The sequence below is a fragment of the Cervus canadensis genome, chromosome 1 (assembly GCF_019320065.1).
Source record: "Cervus canadensis isolate Bull #8, Minnesota chromosome 1, ASM1932006v1, whole genome shotgun sequence".
NCBI lineage: Eukaryota > Metazoa > Chordata > Mammalia > Artiodactyla > Cervidae > Cervus > Cervus canadensis.
Window position 1 is genome coordinate 74,304,112 of NC_057386.1, and position 18,566 is coordinate 74,322,677.

General features: G+C 36.9%; 1 protein-coding gene across 7 annotated transcripts in view; it reads left to right on the forward strand.

Moving 5' to 3' along the window:
- Positions 1-18,566, forward strand: part of INPP4B (inositol polyphosphate-4-phosphatase type II B) — an 885,859-nt gene that overhangs the window by 665,632 nt on the left and 201,661 nt on the right. For all 7 annotated transcript variants that reach the window (XM_043485578.1, XM_043485574.1, XM_043485541.1 and 4 more), the window contains one exon: positions 514-661. In XM_043485578.1, the coding sequence (XP_043341513.1) occupies positions 514-661 (148 nt within the window). The remainder of the gene's footprint in view (positions 1-513; positions 662-18,566) is intronic.

The following is an 18,566-nucleotide window of genomic DNA, read 5'->3' on the forward strand; positions in this document are numbered from 1 at the left end:
TTTGACATTTAAGAAATAAGTCACTTTTGGTAGTAGGGTCATTTAGAACCTTTAATATAACACATCAGTTGTCACCTAGTATGTAAGTGGGTAAAGTTGACTAAGAGTGATTGGAAGAAATTCAGAAATATATTTTTTCAAAGTATGTATGATATATAAATCCATATATTTTCATCTATAGTTATAAATACATATACTATAAGAAAATCTTTAGAAGGGAAAAGAGTTATTAGGCAGTATATCAGAGAACCACAGTGGCCACTTTATGAATTGGAATTTGATATATCACTTTTTAATTTAATAAAGACTGATGTCCCAGAAGCTACTGAAAAAAATAAGGTGTATGGAGAGAATTCTTAGGAACTCAAATACACTATGGATTATAATAAAAATTTTTCATCAAATAAATAATTAGAATGGTAGCCTGATTAATGATTTTGTTAATTGATCTTTATCTAATGGACATATCTTTGTAATCTGTTTATTAACCTTGATTTTTGTTTCCTTTTCCAGTGTTAAAGAACCCAGTGTGCAAATTATACAGATTTCCCACGTCTGACAATAAGTGGATGCAAATCCGGGAGCAGATGTCAGAGAGCATACTTTCTTTTCATATTCCTAAGGAATTGATCTCTCTTCAAATCAAAGAAGATTTGTGTAGGTAAGAGAAAATGGTTTATGATCATCTCTTACATTAATTACTTTTTCTATAAAAATTTGCTTTTTTTATTTTAGTCTTCTTTTAAATTTTTATTTTATATTGGACTGCCATTGATTTACAAGGTCGTGTCAGTTTCTGGAGTACAGCTGAGTGATTCAGTTATACGTATGTGCGTGCATGCTAAGTGGCTTCAGTTGTGTCTGACTCTGCAACCCTATGAACTGTAGCCCACCAGGCTCCTTTGTCCACGGAATTTTCCCAGCAAGAATACTGCAGTGGGTTGCTATGCCCTCCTCCAGGGAATCTTCCTGACTCAGGAATCAAACCTATGTCTCCTGCAGCTTCTGCGTTGCAGGCAGATTCTTTACTGCTAAGCCACTGGGGAAGCCCATATATACATATATATCCATTCATTTTCAGATTCTTTCCCCATTTAGGTTATTACAGAATATTGAGTAGAATTCCCTGAGCTCTACAGTAGGACCCTATTGCTTATCCATTTTATACACCCAGTGTGTATCTGTTAATCCCAAATTCCCAATTTATCACACACCTCACCTTTCCCCTCTGGTAACCATAGTTTGCTTTCTAAGTCTGTGAGTCTTTCTATTTTATAAATAAGTTCATTTGTATTATTTTTCTAAGATTGTGAATATAAGCAGTATAATATATTTGTCTTTCTCTGTGTGACTTATTTCACGTTGTAAAGTATGATGCTAACATAAAAATCAAGACTGGCGTTGTCCAGTATGTTTGGCTACTAGAACTGTTAATCACTTGCAATATGAATAGTTCAATTTGAGATGTTACATATGTGTAAAATACAAACCAGTTTTTGAATTCTTCACACACAAATGAAAAAGACCAATTTCATAATGAAATATTAAATAACATTTTGGCTATATTTGAGTTAGATACAATATATTATTAATTTTATATGTGTCTCTTTTTGCTCTTTAAATATGACTACTGAGCACTTGAAAATTTTTCATCACATATGTGATCCTCATTTATAGCTTACATTACACCTTTTTTTAATTTATTTTTTTATTGAAGGATAATTGCTTTACAGAATTTTGTTGTTTTCTGTCAAACCTCAACCTGAAGCAACCATAGGCATACATATATCCCCTCCCTTCTGAACTTCCCTCCCATCTCCCTCCCCATCCCACCCCTCTAGGCTGATACAGAGCCCCTGTTTGAGTGTCTTAGCTATACAGCAGATTCCTGTTGGCTCTCTATTTTGCACATGGTAATGTAAGTCTCCATGTTACTCTTCCCATACATCTCTCCCTCTCCTCCCCTCTCCCCATGTCCACAAGTCTATTCTCTATGTCTGTTTCTCCACTGCTGCCCTGTAAGTAAATTCTTCAGTACCGTTTTTCTAGAGTCCGTATATATGCATTAGAATACAATATTTATCTTTCTCTTTATGACTCATTTCACTCTGTATAATAGGTTCTAGGTTCATCCACCTCATTAGAACTGACTTAAAGGTGTTCCTTTTTATGGCTGAGTAATATTCCATTGTGTCTATGTACCACAACTTCTTTATCCAATCATCTGTCGATGGACATCTAGGTTGCTTCCATGTTCTAGTTATTGTAAATATTGCTGCAATGAACAATGGGATACATGTGTCTTTTTCAGTTTTGGTTTCCTCAGGGTATATGCCTAGGAGTGGGATTGCTGTGTCATATGGTGGTTTTATTCCTAGTTTTTTAAGGAATCTCCATATGTCTTCCATAGTCACTATATCAATTTACATTCCCACCAAGAGTGCAAGAGCATTCCCTTTTCTTCACACCCTCTCCAGCATTTATTATTTGTAGGCTTTTTGATGATGGCCATTCTGAGTGGTGTGAGGTGATATTGCATTGTTTTGATTTCCTTTTCTCTAATAATGATTATTGTTGATCACCTTTTCATGTGTTTGTTAGCCATCTGTATGTCTTCTTTGGAGAAATGTCTGTTTAGGTCTTTTGCCCATGTTTTGATTGGGTTGTTTGTTTTTCTAGTATTGAGTTGTATGAACTGCTTGTATGTTTTGGAAATTTTCTCCCATTCTGAAGGTTGTCTTTTCACCTTGCTTATAGTTTCCTTTGCTGTGCAAAAAGCTTTTAAGTTTCATCAGGTCCCACTTGTTTACTTTTATTTTTATTTCCAGTACTCTATGAGGCAGGTCGTAGAAGATCTTGCTTTGATTTATGTCACAGAGTGTTCTGCCTGTGTTTTCCTCTAAGAGTTTTATAGTTTCTGGTCTTACATTTAGGTCTTTAATCCATGTTGAGTTTATCTTTGTGTGTGGTGTTAGGAAATGTTCTAATTTCATTCTGTTGCATGTAGCTGTCCAGTTTTCCCAGCACCATTTATTGAAGAGGCCGCCTTTATGCCATTGTATATTGTTGCTTCCTTTGTCGAATATAAGGTACCCATAGGTGCATGGGTTTATTCCTGGGCTTTCTATCTTGTTCCATTGGTCTGTATTTCTGGTTTTTGTGCCAGTACCATACTATCTTGATGCCTGCAGCTTTGTAGTATAACCTGAAGTCAGGAAGGTTGATTCCTCCAGCTCCATTCTTCTTTCTCAGGACTGCTTTGGCTATTGAGGGTTTTTTGTGTTTCCACATGAATTGTGAAATTTTCTGTTCTGTGAAAAATGTCCTTGGTAATTTGATTGGAATCACATTGAATCTGTAGATTGTGTTTGGCAATATGGTCATTTTCACAATATTGATTCTTCCTACCCAGGAACATGGAATATCTCTCCATCTGTTTGTATCATCTTTGATTTCTTTCATCAGTGTCTTATAATTTTCTATGTACAGTTCCTTTGTCTTCTTAGGTAAGTTTATTCCTAGATATTTAATTCTTTTTGTTGCAGTGGTAAATGGGGTTGATTCCTTAATTTCTCTTTCCAGTTTTTCATTGTTAATATGTAGAAATGCAAGTGATTTCTGTGTATTGATTTTGTATCCTGCAACTTTGCTAAATTCACTGATTAGCTCTAGTAATTTTCTGATATTATCTTTAGGTTGTTTATGTACAGGATCATGTCATCTGCAAACAGTGAGAGCTTTACTTCTTCTTTTCAGATCTGTATTCCTTTCATTTCTTTTTCTTCTGTGATTGCTATAGCTAGGACTTCCAGAACTATGTTGAATAATAGTGGGGAAAGTGGGCACCCTTGCCTTGTTTCTGATCTTAGGGGGAATGCTTTCAGTTTTTCACCATTGAGAATAATGTTTGCTGGAGGCTTATCATATATGGCCTTTACTATGTTGAGGTAGGTTCCTTCTATGCCCATTTTTTGAAGAGTTTTAATCATAAATGGTTGCTGAATTTTGTCAAAGGCTTTTTCTGCATCTATTGAAATTATCATATGGTTTTTACCGTTCATAATATGGGGTACCACATTGATTGATTTACATATATTGAAGAATCCTTGTATCCTTGGAATAAAACCAACTTAATCATGGTGTATGAGCTTTTTGATGTGTTGCTGTATTCTGTTTGCTAAAATTTTGTTGAGGATTTTTGCATCTATTTTCATCAGTGATACTGGCCTGTAGTTTTCTTTTTTTGTGTTGTCTTTGGTTTTGGTATCAGGGTGATGGTGGCCTCATAGAATGAGTTTGGAAGTGTTCCTTCCTCTGCAATTTTTTGAAAGAGTTTTAGAAGGACAGACATTAGCTCTTCTCTAAATGATTCATGTCAATGTATGGCAAAACCACTACAATATTGTAAAGTAATTAGTCTCCAACTAATAAAAATAAATGAAATAAAAAAATAAATAAATGTTTGGTAGAATTCTCCTGCGAAGCCATCTAGTCCTGGGCTTTTGTTTTTTGGGAGATTTTTGATCACAACTTCAGTTTCAGTGCTTGTAATTGGGTTGTTCATAATTTTGTTTTCCTCCTGGTGCATTCTTGGAAGATTGAATTTTTCTAATAATCTGTTCATTTCTTCCAGGTTTTCCATTTTATTGCCATACAGCTGTTTATAATAGTCTCTTATAATCCTTTGTATTTCTACATTGTCTGTTGTAACATCTCCTTTTTCATTTCTAATTTTGTTGATTTGATTCTTCTTTGTTTGTCTTGATGAATCTGGTCAAAGGTTTGTTAATTTTTTTTATCTTCTCAAAGAATGAGCTTTTAGTTTTATTAATCTTTACTATTGTTTCTTTCATTTCTTTTTTATTTATTTCTGCTCAGATCTTTATGATTTACTTCCTTCTACTAATTTTTGGGGTCTTTTTCCAGTTGTTTAAGGTGTAAAGTTAGGTTGTCTGATGTTTTTCTTGTTTCTTGAGGTAGGATTGTATTGCTATAAACTTCCCTCTTAGAACTGCTTCTGTTGCATCCCATACATTTTGAGTTGTCATGTTTTCATTGTCACTTGTTTCTAGAAATTTTTTGATTTCCCTTTTGATTTATTTCTTCAGTAACCTTTTGGTTATTTAGAAATATATTGTTTAATCTCTATGTGCTTGTGTTTCTTGTTTTTTCCTTGTCATTGATATCTAGTCTCATAGCATTGTGGTCAGAGAAGATGCTTGATACTATTTCAACTTTCTTAAATTTACTAAGGTTTGATTTGTGACCCAAGATGTGGAGTATCCTGGAGAATATTCTTTGTCTACCTGAGAAGGAGTATTCTTTTGCATTTGGATGGAATTTCCTGACGATATCAATGAGATCCATCTCATCTAATGTATCATTTAAGACTTGTGTTGCCTTATTAATTTTCTGTTTTGATGATCTGCTCATTGGTGTGAGTAGGGTGTTAAAGTCTCCTACTATTTTTGTGTTACTGTCCGTTTCTCCTTTTATGTCTGTTAGTGCTTGTCTTATGTATTGAGGTGCTCCTATGTTGGGTGCATAGATATTTACAATCATTATGTCTTCCTCTTAGATTGATCCCTTGATCATTATGTAGTGGCCTTCCTTATCTCTTGTAATATTCTTTATTTTAAGGTCTATTTTGTCTGATATGAGGATTGATATTTCAGCTTTCTTTTGCTTCCCATTTGCATGGAATATATTTTTCCATCCTCTCACTTTCAGTCTATATATGTTGTGAGGTCTGAAGTGGGTTTCTTATAGACAGCATATATATGGGTCTTGTTTTTGTATGCATTCAGCTAGTCTGTGTCTTTTGGTTGGAGCATTTAATCCATTTACATTTAAAGTAATTATTGATATATATGTTCCTATTGTCATTTTCTTAATTTTCTTAATTGTTTGGAGTTGTTTTTAGATCTTTTTTCTTCTATCATATTTCTTCACTATATGTCCCTTTAACATTTGTTGTAAAGCTAGTTTGGTGGTACTGAATTCTCTTAACTTTTGCTTGTCTGAAAAGATTTTTATTTCTCCATCAATTTTGAATGAGATCCTTGCCAAGTACAGTAATCTTGGTTGTAGATTTTTTCCTTTCAGTACTTTAAATATATCCTGCCATTCCCTTCTGGCCTGCAGAGTTTCTGCTGAGAGATCAACTGTTAAGCGTATGGGGTTTCCCTTGTATGTTGCTTCTCTCTTGCTGCTTTTATTATTCTTTCTTTGTGTTTAGTCTTTGTTAGTTTGATTAGTGTGTGTCTTGGTGTGTTTCTCCTTGGGTTAATCCTGTATGGCATTCTTGGCGCCTCTTGGACTTGATTGACTATTTCCTTTTTCATGTTGGGGAAATTCTCAACCATAATCTCTTCAAAAATTTTCTCATACCTTTTGTTTTTCTCTTCTTCTTCTGAGACCCCTATAATTCGAATGTCGGTGCATTTGATATTGTCCCATAGGTCTCTGAGACTTGCTTTTCATTCTTTTTACTTTATTCTGCTCTTCGGAAGTTATTTCCACCATTTTGTCTTCCAGCTCACTGATTCATTCTTCTGCTTCAGATATTCTGCTGTTGATTCCTTCCAGAGCTTTTTTAATTTCAGCAATTGTATTGTTTGTCTCTGTATGTTTATTCTTTAATTCTCCCAGGTCTTTGTTAACTGATCTGGCATTTTCTCCATTTTCTTTTCAAGGTTTTTTTTTTTTTTAATCATCTTTACTGTCATTATTCTGAATTCTTTTTCAGGTAGTTTGCCTATTTCCTCTTCATTTATTTGGACTTCTGTGTTTCTAATTTGTTCCTTCATTTGTGTGGTATTTCTCTGGCTTTCCATTATATATATATATTTTTAACTTATTATGTTTGAGGTCTCCTTTTCCCAGGCTTCAAGGCTGAATTCTTTCTTCCTTTTGGTTTCTGCCTTCCTAAGGCTGGTCCAGTGGTTTGTGTAAGCTTCTTATAGGGTGAGATTTGTGCTGAGTTTTTTTGTTTGTTTGTTTGCTTGTTTTTCGTCTGATGGGAAAGGCTGAGTGAGGTGGTACTCCTGTCTGCTGATGATTGGGTTTGTGTTTTTGTTTTGTTTGTTGTTTAGATGAGGCATCCTGCACAGAGTGCTACTGGTGTTGAGATGATGATGGCTCTTATGTTCAAGTGGTTTCCTTTTTGTGAGTTCTCACTATCTGATACTCCCTAGGGTTTGTCCTCTGGTAGTCTAGGGTCTTGGAGTCAGTGCTTCCACTCGAAAGGCTCAGGGCTTGATCTCTGGTCAGGAATGAAAATTCCACAAGTGTTTTTTTATGGCATTAAGTGAGATTAAAGCAAATACCCAAAAATGAGAAACCAAAGACGAACCTCAGACATATAGCAGCTACAAAATCAGGCAAAAGATAATTAAAATAATGGAATGTACACATATACATATATATACCCATAAGCAAAGTCAAAACAGTCCAACTAAAATAAAGTACGGTAGATTGACCTGGTGAACAAAGGAAATCAAAAACTATATTTACCAGTTAAGAACAAAACGAACTAAAGCACAAACTGGAAAACAAAACTAAGCAAGGTGCCAACTGGGGAATAAAATAGTGAAAATAAAACTTAACAAATGTGTTCAGAGGAAAGGGAAGAAGGAAAGAATAGATATGCAGAGTTACATAGAGATAGATAAAGAAGATTTATATACATTAAAGATTAACTGAAAAGGGAAAAGAACATAGGAAAAGCAAACAAAGGAATAAATGTAGAAAAAATAATAATAGATTTTAAAAAATTTTTAAGTGAAAATTTAAAAAAAAGGAAAAATAAAATAAAAAGAAAAGGAAGATTCCAGAGAACTACAAATGCCCAACGTAGAGGCAGAGGTTTATAACAACAATAAAAAATGTGACTGAGGAAAAAAAAAAGCTCAAAAGATTAATTAGATTTCATAGTGCAAATAAAATCAACAACTACAACAGAGGGGGGAAATAAAAGGAAAAAAAGGAAAAAAATCCCAAAGAAGATACAGAGCAAGTCAAAACATAAGAATAATAAATGTTTTCCTTGAGTCACTGCTGTCAGAGTCCTTTCCCTCGCTGGGAGTCACAGTCCACCTCCCCTCCCTAGGATGCCCTCGACACCGTGCTGATCTCTGGACCTGCTGTGGGGGCAGCTCAGATTCTAATCTGGTCCTCCTCTTCTGTGTTCTTGCCTCCAATGCCCACAGCTGTCAGAACTAGTGTGTTTTCTTTTAAGGGAGCTCTCAATGTCCTTTTATATATTCCATAGACACAGAGTCTGCCTAGTTGATCATGTGGATTTAACCTGCAGCTTGTACAGCTGGGGGGAAGGTTTTGGGTCTTCTTCCTTAGCCACACTGCCCTGAGTTTCAATTGTGGTTTTATTTCCACCTCTGCATGTGGGTCGTCCACTGGGGTTTGCTCCTGAGGCTGCCCTGGAGGACTTGGATTTGCCCCTGTGAGGGCCAGGGGAGGAAGTGGTGCAGCTGCTTGGGTCTCAGGGGTTCTGGCAGCACCAGGTTCTCAGGGGAGTTGGCACCTAGGGCAGCAGGAAATGTAGCACTCTAGAAGGGGATAGCAACCGGTATTGGCCAATATGCTCCAGTATTCTTGCCTGGAGAACCCCCCTGACAGAGAAGCCTGGCAGACCCCAGTCTACAGGGTCGCAAAGTGTTGGACACAACCAAAGAGACCCTGCGCGCATAGACGTAAGTTTATTTATTTATTTATTTTTAGTGGCAGCTCTGCCCCCTTGAGAGTTGAGTGTGAAGGGGGTATGGCTGCTTGGCTTGTGGGGACCCTGGCAGAGCAAAAGTTATGGCCCTATCAGAGTCTTTTTTCAAGCCTCTTGTAGCTGGCCCCTTTGTAGAAGCCTTGTAGAAGCTTGTAGAAGGCCCCTTTGGCCAGTCTTTCTCTGCAGCTCCGCTCATTCAGGCACTTAGAGGGCTCCTTTGCCTGGGGTCCTTCTCTGCTGTTCGGCATGTCAGGCCCAGAGAGCGGCCCCCCTGGCTGGGGTCCTACTCTGTAGATCGGTGCATCAGTCACTTAAAGGGGCGCCTGGGTGGGGTCCTACTCTGTAGTTCAATGCATCAGCCGTTTGACGTGCCAGCCTCTCTATTGTTCAGCTGCCAATGCTGGTGTGTGGGGAGTGAGAAGCTATGGTGATGGCTCCACCCCCTACGTGTGACTCAGCAATATGGCCTTCTTCCATGGCTGCCTGGCTTTCCACCACAGAAATTTTCCACCACAGTCTCCTCCCTCACATCCCCTCGAGCCATCTCTCTGCAGTCAACAGCAGCCTTCACCCTGGGATGGCTCCACAATCCCTAAACTCCAGTTCCCAGCCGCTGCCCCTTCCAGGGTATGACCTGCATCCCTGTCCAGGGTAGGCATGGCTGCAGCAAGGACTGTTTGATTCTCATTCCATTTAGGCTGCCACAGATCAGCTGTTTCACTCTCAGCCTTAAGTGTTTCTCCTCTGACTCAGACAATTGCCCCGAGGTGGGGATCAGACCCCTGCTTCAGTTCACTCTCCCGCTGAGGGCAGGTCCAGTCCTACTAGCACTCCTGTTTTTCCCCCTAGCTCCTTGTCCTCCCTAGTTCTGCGTGGTTCTGTATGTTCTTTTCCACTGCTCAGGTACTCCTGGCTGCTCCCAGATGGTGTTCTGCATGCGCTATTGTGTCTGAAGCTGTATTCCTGATGTATCCGTGGAGAGAGAGCTACTCCACATCCACTTACTCCTCTGCCATCTTTTTCTCCCTACATTGCACCTTTTTTGTGTAAATCTCCTATTATTCAAATGTGTTGGAAAAAATTCAACAATGAATCTTTAATATTTTCTTAAGAAATGTAGAGAGAAAGTCATACTGAAGATTCAAAAGAGAAATAGGAAAAAATTGTAAGAAAACTGGCTAGTGATCTCAGTAGAATGTAAGGAGGGATGCCTATTATGAAAAGGAATCAGAACCATCTAAATTAAGGGCCATCACGTTTTTAACTTCCCTGGTGGTCCAGTGGTTAAGACTCTAGGACTCTGTGCTCTAAATGCAGGAGGCCTGGGTTCAATCTCTGGCCAGGGAATAAAGATCCTGCATGCTTCACAGCATGACAAAAAAAAAAAAAAATCACCTTTGGGAAAATTGCTGAGAAGAAAGAAATAATGGAGAATAATGAAAATTTAAAATGCAACAGGCAAAAAAAATCCAGAATCAGAACAGATTTGACACTGAGAAATCACATCAGAGATGTGGAACACAAATAGGAGTTCTTCTCAAATACTAAACAAAGGTGGGAAAACGTTCAAAATGATGAGAGGGAAGATGTTAGATGTTTAGGGCAAAAAGCTGGAAACTACCAGAAAATTTTTGCATTTTGGGGAAAGAATAATTCATGCAAAATCTTGAAAGAAAACGTATGCAGTTTTTATTTCTTTACATGCTGTTGAGAAAATTAGGCTAACCTTAATATTTCTCTGCAGAAGTCTATGGAGTAATATCTACTGATTATTGAGAGAAAAAGGCTATGTCTCCACTTTATTATATAGGGTCTGGTTATAATATCTTTTATGAATGAAGACAGTGGAAATGGCATACTTATAAAGCACAGAAAATATCATTCAGCAAACTTTCTTAAAAAATCTGCCCTTGAAGATTTATTTATGCCATCCAACTGATAAAATATTTTAAATTATTATGTTTATAATATAAAATAATATACTGTAATCATATTATTCTATAAAATTAATATGCGGAATATAACAAATTAAGAATGTAAGAATAGGACATTATCCTACAAAAGAATTTGAGACTTTTTTCTTGGTTGGGTGGAATCTCCAACCTAAAAAGAACTTTACTCCGAAGTTCTTTTCTTGGCCTCTTTTTTTTTTAATTTTTAATTGAGTATTGTTGATAGAGCTTCCCTGGTGGCTCAAACAGGAATCTGCCTGCAATGCAGGAGACCTGGGTTCAATCCCTGGGTTGGGAGGTTCCCCAGGAAAAGGGAATGTCAACCTACTTCAGTATTTGTGTCTGGAGAATTCCATGGACAGAGCAACCTGGCAGGCTACAGTTGATGGAGTTGCAAAGAGTTTGCAAGACTGAGCTACTAGCACATTCACTTTCATAGTTGATTTCCAATGTTGTGTTTCTTCTGTACAGCAAAGTGAATCAGTTTTACATATACATATATCCACTCTTTTCTTAGATTTTTATCCCACATAGGTCATTACAGAGTACTGTCCAACTACAGTATGTTGTTATTGGTTTCTTTTTGATGCATAGCAGTGTCTGTACGTCAGTCTCAACCTCCCAATTTATCCCTCTCCCCTCTCCCCCTGGTAATCAAGTGTTTTGGGGCTTCCCTGTTTTTTATATCTGTGACTGGTTTCCCTGTTTTTTATATCTGTGACTGTATTTTGTTTTTATAAATAAGTTCACCTGTACTGTTTTTCTAGATTCCGCATGTAAGTGGTACCATACAATGTCTGTTTTTCTGGCATACGTCACTCTGTGTGACCATCTCTGGGTCCATCCATGGTGCTGCAGATGGCTTCTTTTAACCCTAGTCTCACGCACATCCTAGAAAGTATTTCACTTGCCTCAACTTTCCTACCAACAGCACAACTTTAACGGGTCTCCTTACCTTGTTTGACGAAGGCTGTGGGTGCCATTGTGCCCTTATCTTTCAGCGCTTGCAAAGGGTGCAAAATGCTTCATTTTTAGCTTGGAAATCTCTAATGAAAGAGTCATTTTTTAAAAAAGCTTGGAGTCTTTTCTTCAACAGAGAAAAATAAGTTGCCAGGGCAACTTTATATTATGGTCATTTTCATTGCTAAGGAACAGAAATAATTATTTCCTGAATCTTTAAAATAACCATTAACTAAATTATATCATTTTAGTTGGTGAAGAGCAGTAAGTAAATGAGTAGCAGATAAAAGCTGCCATTAAGTCCCTTTTTATATTTTCTTCTGCATAGGCTCTGTGAATGCATAGAGATAGTTGTAAATGGATAGACACACACACAGTCATAGATATATGATCTTTTTTCCTCTCCTTTTCATTTATCTCTCTTTTATTTAAGGAAAGTTAGTAAATACAGTGTGAATTTAGCTGTATAACAGGGGTCACAAAAATTTTTCCTTAAAGAACCAAAATAAACATTTTGCAACGGTGAGCTGTTCCCTCTCAGTTACCAAGATGATGAATTTACAAAGATTGTCAGCCCTCGACTTCTGTGAAAATCTGGATTTAGAAAATCTTACACTTTCTTTCATAATCCATTGACTTGCAATCTCTCTTTTCATACTCGATGTAAACTTCTCTACAACTTCAAGTTGGTGTGTTTTTGCCATCTCCCTATAGGAGTGTTTGGGTTTCCCATGTGGCGCTAATGGTAAAGAACTTGCCTGCCAATGCAGGAGACATAAGAGAAGCATGGGTTGAATTCCTGGGTCGGGAAGATCCCCTGGAGGAGGGCATGGCAACTCACTCCCATATTCTTACCTGAGGAATCCCATGGACAGAGAAGCCTAGTGGACTACAGTCCATAGGGTCCCAAAGGGTCGGACACAACTGAAGTGACTTAGCATACACACACACACAGAGGAGTGTTTAGGGTATTATTTGAATATTTTGTTACATGACTTCCCTTCATTTACCAAGGGGGTAGAAAAGGGAAAATTGAAAAGACTACTCTGATTGACATCAGCTTGCAAGTAGAGATTTCCTGAGTTTGAGTTTGGATTTAATTATAAAAGAAAATAGCAAGTAAAGTAGGAAATTAAAGGGGTATTAAGTATATGTCTAGTCACAACTGTCTTAAAGACAAGGGATTATTAGTAGTTCATAAATTACTTAGCTCAATAAGAATGATATCCCACTCATACATGTAAGCATGTTATTATTTTTATTATTTCAAGCTTGGTATACACTTAACAGACTAAGTGTGACTCTGTTTGCAGGGACCGTGTGTGTGCCTGGTTCACCTCCTTGCATAATGCATACCTATAATTATAAGGAGGAAAATGTTATGTATCCCACCCATCATGACATGGAGTGTAAATGTCATCAGGGACATAATGGTGCAACAGCTACTCCATCACCCACAGTGTCTGTCATCGCATGCAGCAGCCTTCTAAAACCTCTCTTGCTATTAGTCTCTTAGTATGCATTGATCTCAAAGTGAATCATTTATTAAATTTGAGATTGTACACACGCAGAGTCTGAGGGCAGTGATAGATTTAAATTCTTTGGGGCCTCCCTCTAATCCGTCTAAGCATTAATGCCTTCTGAGTTCAAGTTCAGCTGCCTAACTGCATTCGCATTGGCTGTGAAGTGTTTCCACAACACTATACATTGAGTTTGATATTACAGTTTAAGTCCAAAAAATTCACAAGCAAGAAATTATAGATATCAAGTTATGTTTACTGCTATGAAGAAAGGCTTGTGGGCTTTGCAATTTCCTGCTTCTTTGCTCTTGAAGCCATATTTCACAGATATGTAAACTATATGGTACATTTTTTCTATAAAATATGTTCACTATAGACAACAGTGAGAATATAGAAAATATAAAAAGTAAAAAGTAAATCACTCTCAACCCACTACCCAGAAGAAATACTGTGTCTTTATTTTCTACATCTACTCACATTTTCATCAGCCTCACTGGAAAGCAGATTTTTGGTCCCCACAACTATCATGCCCCCGTACCATGGTTAATTTTCCTTCCGCATCTGAGTTGTATTATGAATAACCTGTGAATCTACTATATAATGCTAAAAATGCAGTCTACTAATTATTCAAACTTATGACATCTTAATTTTGATTGATACGTAAATAAACTAGAAGGAAAACAGACTAGTAATACACTGAACTACTAGTAATATGCACACTAACATAAACAAAGATTATTTCTGGATGGTGTATTTAGAATATAATTTGTTACACAGCAATAGAAAACAAATGCGATAACCTCTGAGAGAAAGTTAGTCGCTCAGCTGCCTCCGATTCTTTGTGACGGCATGGACTGTAGCCTCCAGGCGCCTCTGTCTGTGGAATTCTCCAGGCCAGAGTATTGGAGTGGATAACCATTCCCTTCTCCAGGGCATCTTCCTGACCCAGGGATTGAACCCAGGTCTCATACATTTAAGACAGATTCTTTACCATTTGACAATAACGTACAAATAATAAAAACTACTTAGACTGCCAGTTAGCTTTATCTTGATTTCTTCTTATTTAGAGTTTACTTTCTGTCTGAACATCAAAGTCTATTCTAAATTTATCTCTCCTTCAAATTAAAAAAAAGAAATTTGGATGACTCTGTTTTTTAGGAAAATTGCCAGCTATTTAGAATTTAAGTTTTCTTCCTTCTTCAAGAAAATGTATAGTAAATGAGGATGGACTTACTGTGTTCTCATGACAACATCCATAAGAGAGATTCTTGATTTTTTGCCATGTCTTTCCCTTTAAATTATTCTCCCTCAGTTAGTTTCTATCTTAGTAAATAACATTCACTCTTCAACAGTTCAATGCAGAAATGTAAAATATAAATATTTTTATCTTGTCTCACTACATCTATCCACATTCACATTCAAGTGTCAATTTCTCATCATTCTAATTCCACAGTTGCTCTTAAATTCATTTATTTTTTACATTTTCACTCCTTCCGTTCAAATCCCAACCACCATCATTTCTCCCCTGTGATAGTTTAACAATCTATTATGGCTTTTCTGCTGGTGACCTTGCTTCCTCAAAATCCATGGTTCACTTTTTTATGGATAAATGATACAAATGAACATATTTACAAAACAGAAATAGACTCACAGACATAGGAAACAAATTTACAGTTACCAAGGGGTGTATCACGGTGGGGTGATTAGGAGTTTGGGATTACCATATACCCACTACCATATATAAAATAGGTAAACCACAAGGACCTACTGTATAGCACAGGAGACTATGGTCAATATCTTGTAGTAGCCTATAATGGAAACAAATCTAAAATAACTGTATGTATATATATAAAACGGCATCACTTTGCTATACACCTGAAAGTAACCCAGGACTCACCTTGTGGGCCAGCGGTTAAAACTCCACGCTTGCATCTCAGGAGGCATGGGTTCAATTGCTGGTTGCGGAACTAAGATCCAGCATGCTGCATGATTGTGGCTGAAAAATAATAAAAATTAAATTATAAAGGAAATTAACATGACGTTGTAAATTAACTATGTGCTGTGCTTAGTCGCTCAGTCGTGTCCGACTCTTTGTGACACCATGGGCTGTAGCCCACCAGGGTCCTCTGCCCATGAGAGTTTCCAGGCAGGGATACTGGAATGGGTAGCCTTTCCCTTCTCCAGGGGTTCTTCCCAACCCAGGGATCAAACCCAGGTCTCCTGCATTACAGGGGGATTCTTTACCATCTGAGCCACCAGGGAAGCCCAAGAATACTGGAGTGGTTAGCTAATCCCTCCTCCAGGGGATCTTCCTGACCCAGGAATCAAACCAGTCTCCTGTATTGCAGGCGGATTCTTTACCAGCTGAGCAATTAAAAAAAATAAACAATAAGAAAAATTCACTGTTCTCTTTACAGACTTACATAATTGGTTTGAAAATGTTGTAATAATGCTGGTTTCCAGCAGGAGTATCAAGGAGACAGCCTTCATGTGTAACCTCTTGAAAGCTAGACTGAAATTATGTGTTGGGAAGGAAAGAGGGGGAAGTTCTTATTACCAAGTATCAGTATAACACCGTGCTTCTAAGGAGTTTACTAAATGACTCCATAATCATGATGTATAAGGGATGTGGCATTGTAAAGCAGCCCAGTTCTTTGACCTAGCCTCCTTGAAGGATGTGGGGTGGGGGGAAGACCACTGGTTTACTCTGGAGTTATTATAATGGAGAGAAAAGGAGAGAGTGACATGTTGAAGGCAGCGCAGAGATCCTAAATACATAGAAGGTACATGTGCACTTGTGTGCGTCTTTATGTGCACCTTTGCCTGTGTTTATCATGCCTCAGGTTTTACAGTCCCTCAACGTGGGTTGAATGCAGCAAGTTATGTAGGTCTTGCCAAACTACCACCTATAAAATTTTTATAGCTTGTTTTAGTGTTGCCGTGTATTTTATATTGACTATTATCTTTGGATTTTGTGCTACTTCGAAAGTTTGCTGTGCTTAGTCTACGTTGAAATATGTAGTTACTAGAGGACGTGATGGAACTTGTGGCATTGAAGCTCTATGACAGCTACACATACCATATTAAATGATGATGTACACACGCTTATGTTTAGATGGGAGGCTTGGGTGGTCATAGAGTGTTTTGTCAAAAATGTATACTTTTCTACATTATAGTATGATGTTTAAAAACTTATTATGGTACAGTGTTTTAAGAAATGAAGTATTTCAGTGAAGATGAACTTCATGGTCCATAAAACTCCCTAGGAAAAAATGTTTGATTTATATCATGTGTTTTTCTCCTTTTCTGCTGCTTCATTTCTTCTCTTTGTATATTTTTTTTCATCGGTCCCAGGGGTAAGGAAGGAGTGAAACTCCTTGTGTATAATTTCGAGAGTCTAAAAGAAAGAATAGGAATAATTTATGACAATTAACTTTAAGACTTTCTTAGGTCTTATTTAAGACATAAACCTTTGTGTGTACTAGACAGAGGTACAATCCTGTAAATAGACTATAAAACATATGGACCAAACGTTTTAGTAGGAAAAATGTGATATAATTTGGGACATAACATCTTTAAATGAAAGTTTTCCTAGCACTTCTTTGAGAGAATGTGAATACTTTCTCTTAGGTATTAGCGTTTGTAAATATTGTACATATACTAAATTCATGATAATAAAATATTTTTTGCCAATGAAGATAAACACCTTTTTGTTCAATACTATATATTTCAAATATTCTATATGCTTCAATTTTTGAGCCATATTACCGACCTATGACAAGTGTATCTATCTATTGAATATCTAATCTTAAATCTATTTCTTGAATACAATATATTCTTATATATGCAAATATATATTCTTATATATGCAAATAATAGTAATATACTTTGAAATCCCAGGTTTAAGCCTGTTTGCTGCACCAAGTTACATTTCAGAGACATGTTCTGTTAATATATGCTCACTTAAATATTACCATATACTATTAAATGGATTTTCTAAGCATTATATAAAATTTGAAAGAAATGCTGAAGATTTTTAATTTTCTGATCTTGCACCTTATCTTAAAAATATTTTGTGACTATTGTATTCAAAAAGGTTCACATGATTTCAAACTGATAATGCTACAGGGCTGCCATTTAAGAAATGTTGAAAGCATTCGCTAGGAGTTATGAGCTAGAACTAAAATGTATTCAGATAAATTCTACTTCAGAAATATCCTCATTGCGCAAAAAGTTTTACAGTAGAATTTTACCACATAGCGAGCCACCCTGTTCACTGAATGTGGTTGTGCCTGTATGTGTGTTAGTAGCCCAGTCTGTTCAACTCTTTGCAACCCCATGGACTGTAGTCCTCCAGGCTACTCTGTCCATGGAATTAAACCATCTCAAGTATAATTTATGTACTGTTTTTCAAAATTTTTCACCACACAAGGTTTGCCCTTTACCCAGCCTACAAGGCAAGCTAGGGCTCCTTACTGTCTACCTACATCTCCAGTTTCACCTATACTTTGTTTATTTTGGCCTGGCAGAAGTATATAACTTTTGAGAGTCTATTGACATTTGCATACTTGGATAAAATAGAGGCACGCTGAAAATCCTTACTGACCTGAAAGAAACAGTGATTAATGGGAAAAGCAATAGGAGCAGCTATACTGTTTAGGTTTCATAGATAACAAATAAACCTCAAGCTGATGAATCTCATAGATGTTTTATCTCTTCTGTTTTATCTTTATGTTTCTTCCTGTCTCTCTTGCTTGCTTTCTCTGAGAAAAATCTGAAGTCCTAAAGATCTAACAATGATGCGTAAAAATATCCCGTCAGGACTCCACTATTGACTCCTACCTGATTAGTGTTATTTCTTCTGCTCATTTTTCTTCATGCAATGCTGATGCACAGTTGGAATACCATGTGGTATATTATTTATCATAGAAAGCACATTTGTTCTACCAACTCCTAGTTTTGAGGACAGATGCTGTGTGCCATTAAGTTCATCATTATGGATTCTTGGTATCATTTAATGAGAGGTCCTGGAGAGTGCTTAGTATCACCAAGCTGGCGATAGAAATATGTGTTTTATTTTGCTGTTTGCTATTGTAATAATAACCCTTCTGGGACAAATAAGGCAAAACTCATTCAGAAGCATGTTTGCCCATTGTACCAGGAGTCTTTCCTTCACATGGATTGAGTAGGGGAGAGTGTGGGTTGTGATGATACAACCACAGAATTGGAATAATAATAAGTCCACAATCTCTGTATCTACCATTTGATACACACTTACAATTTTAGAAAATTACTTAATCTCTCAATTTTCATTCTTTTTCACTTTTTAGCTAATGTTATCATTTGTCCTAAAAGGCTACTGTAGTAATTAAGTGAATAATCAAGAAACTCTAGCAC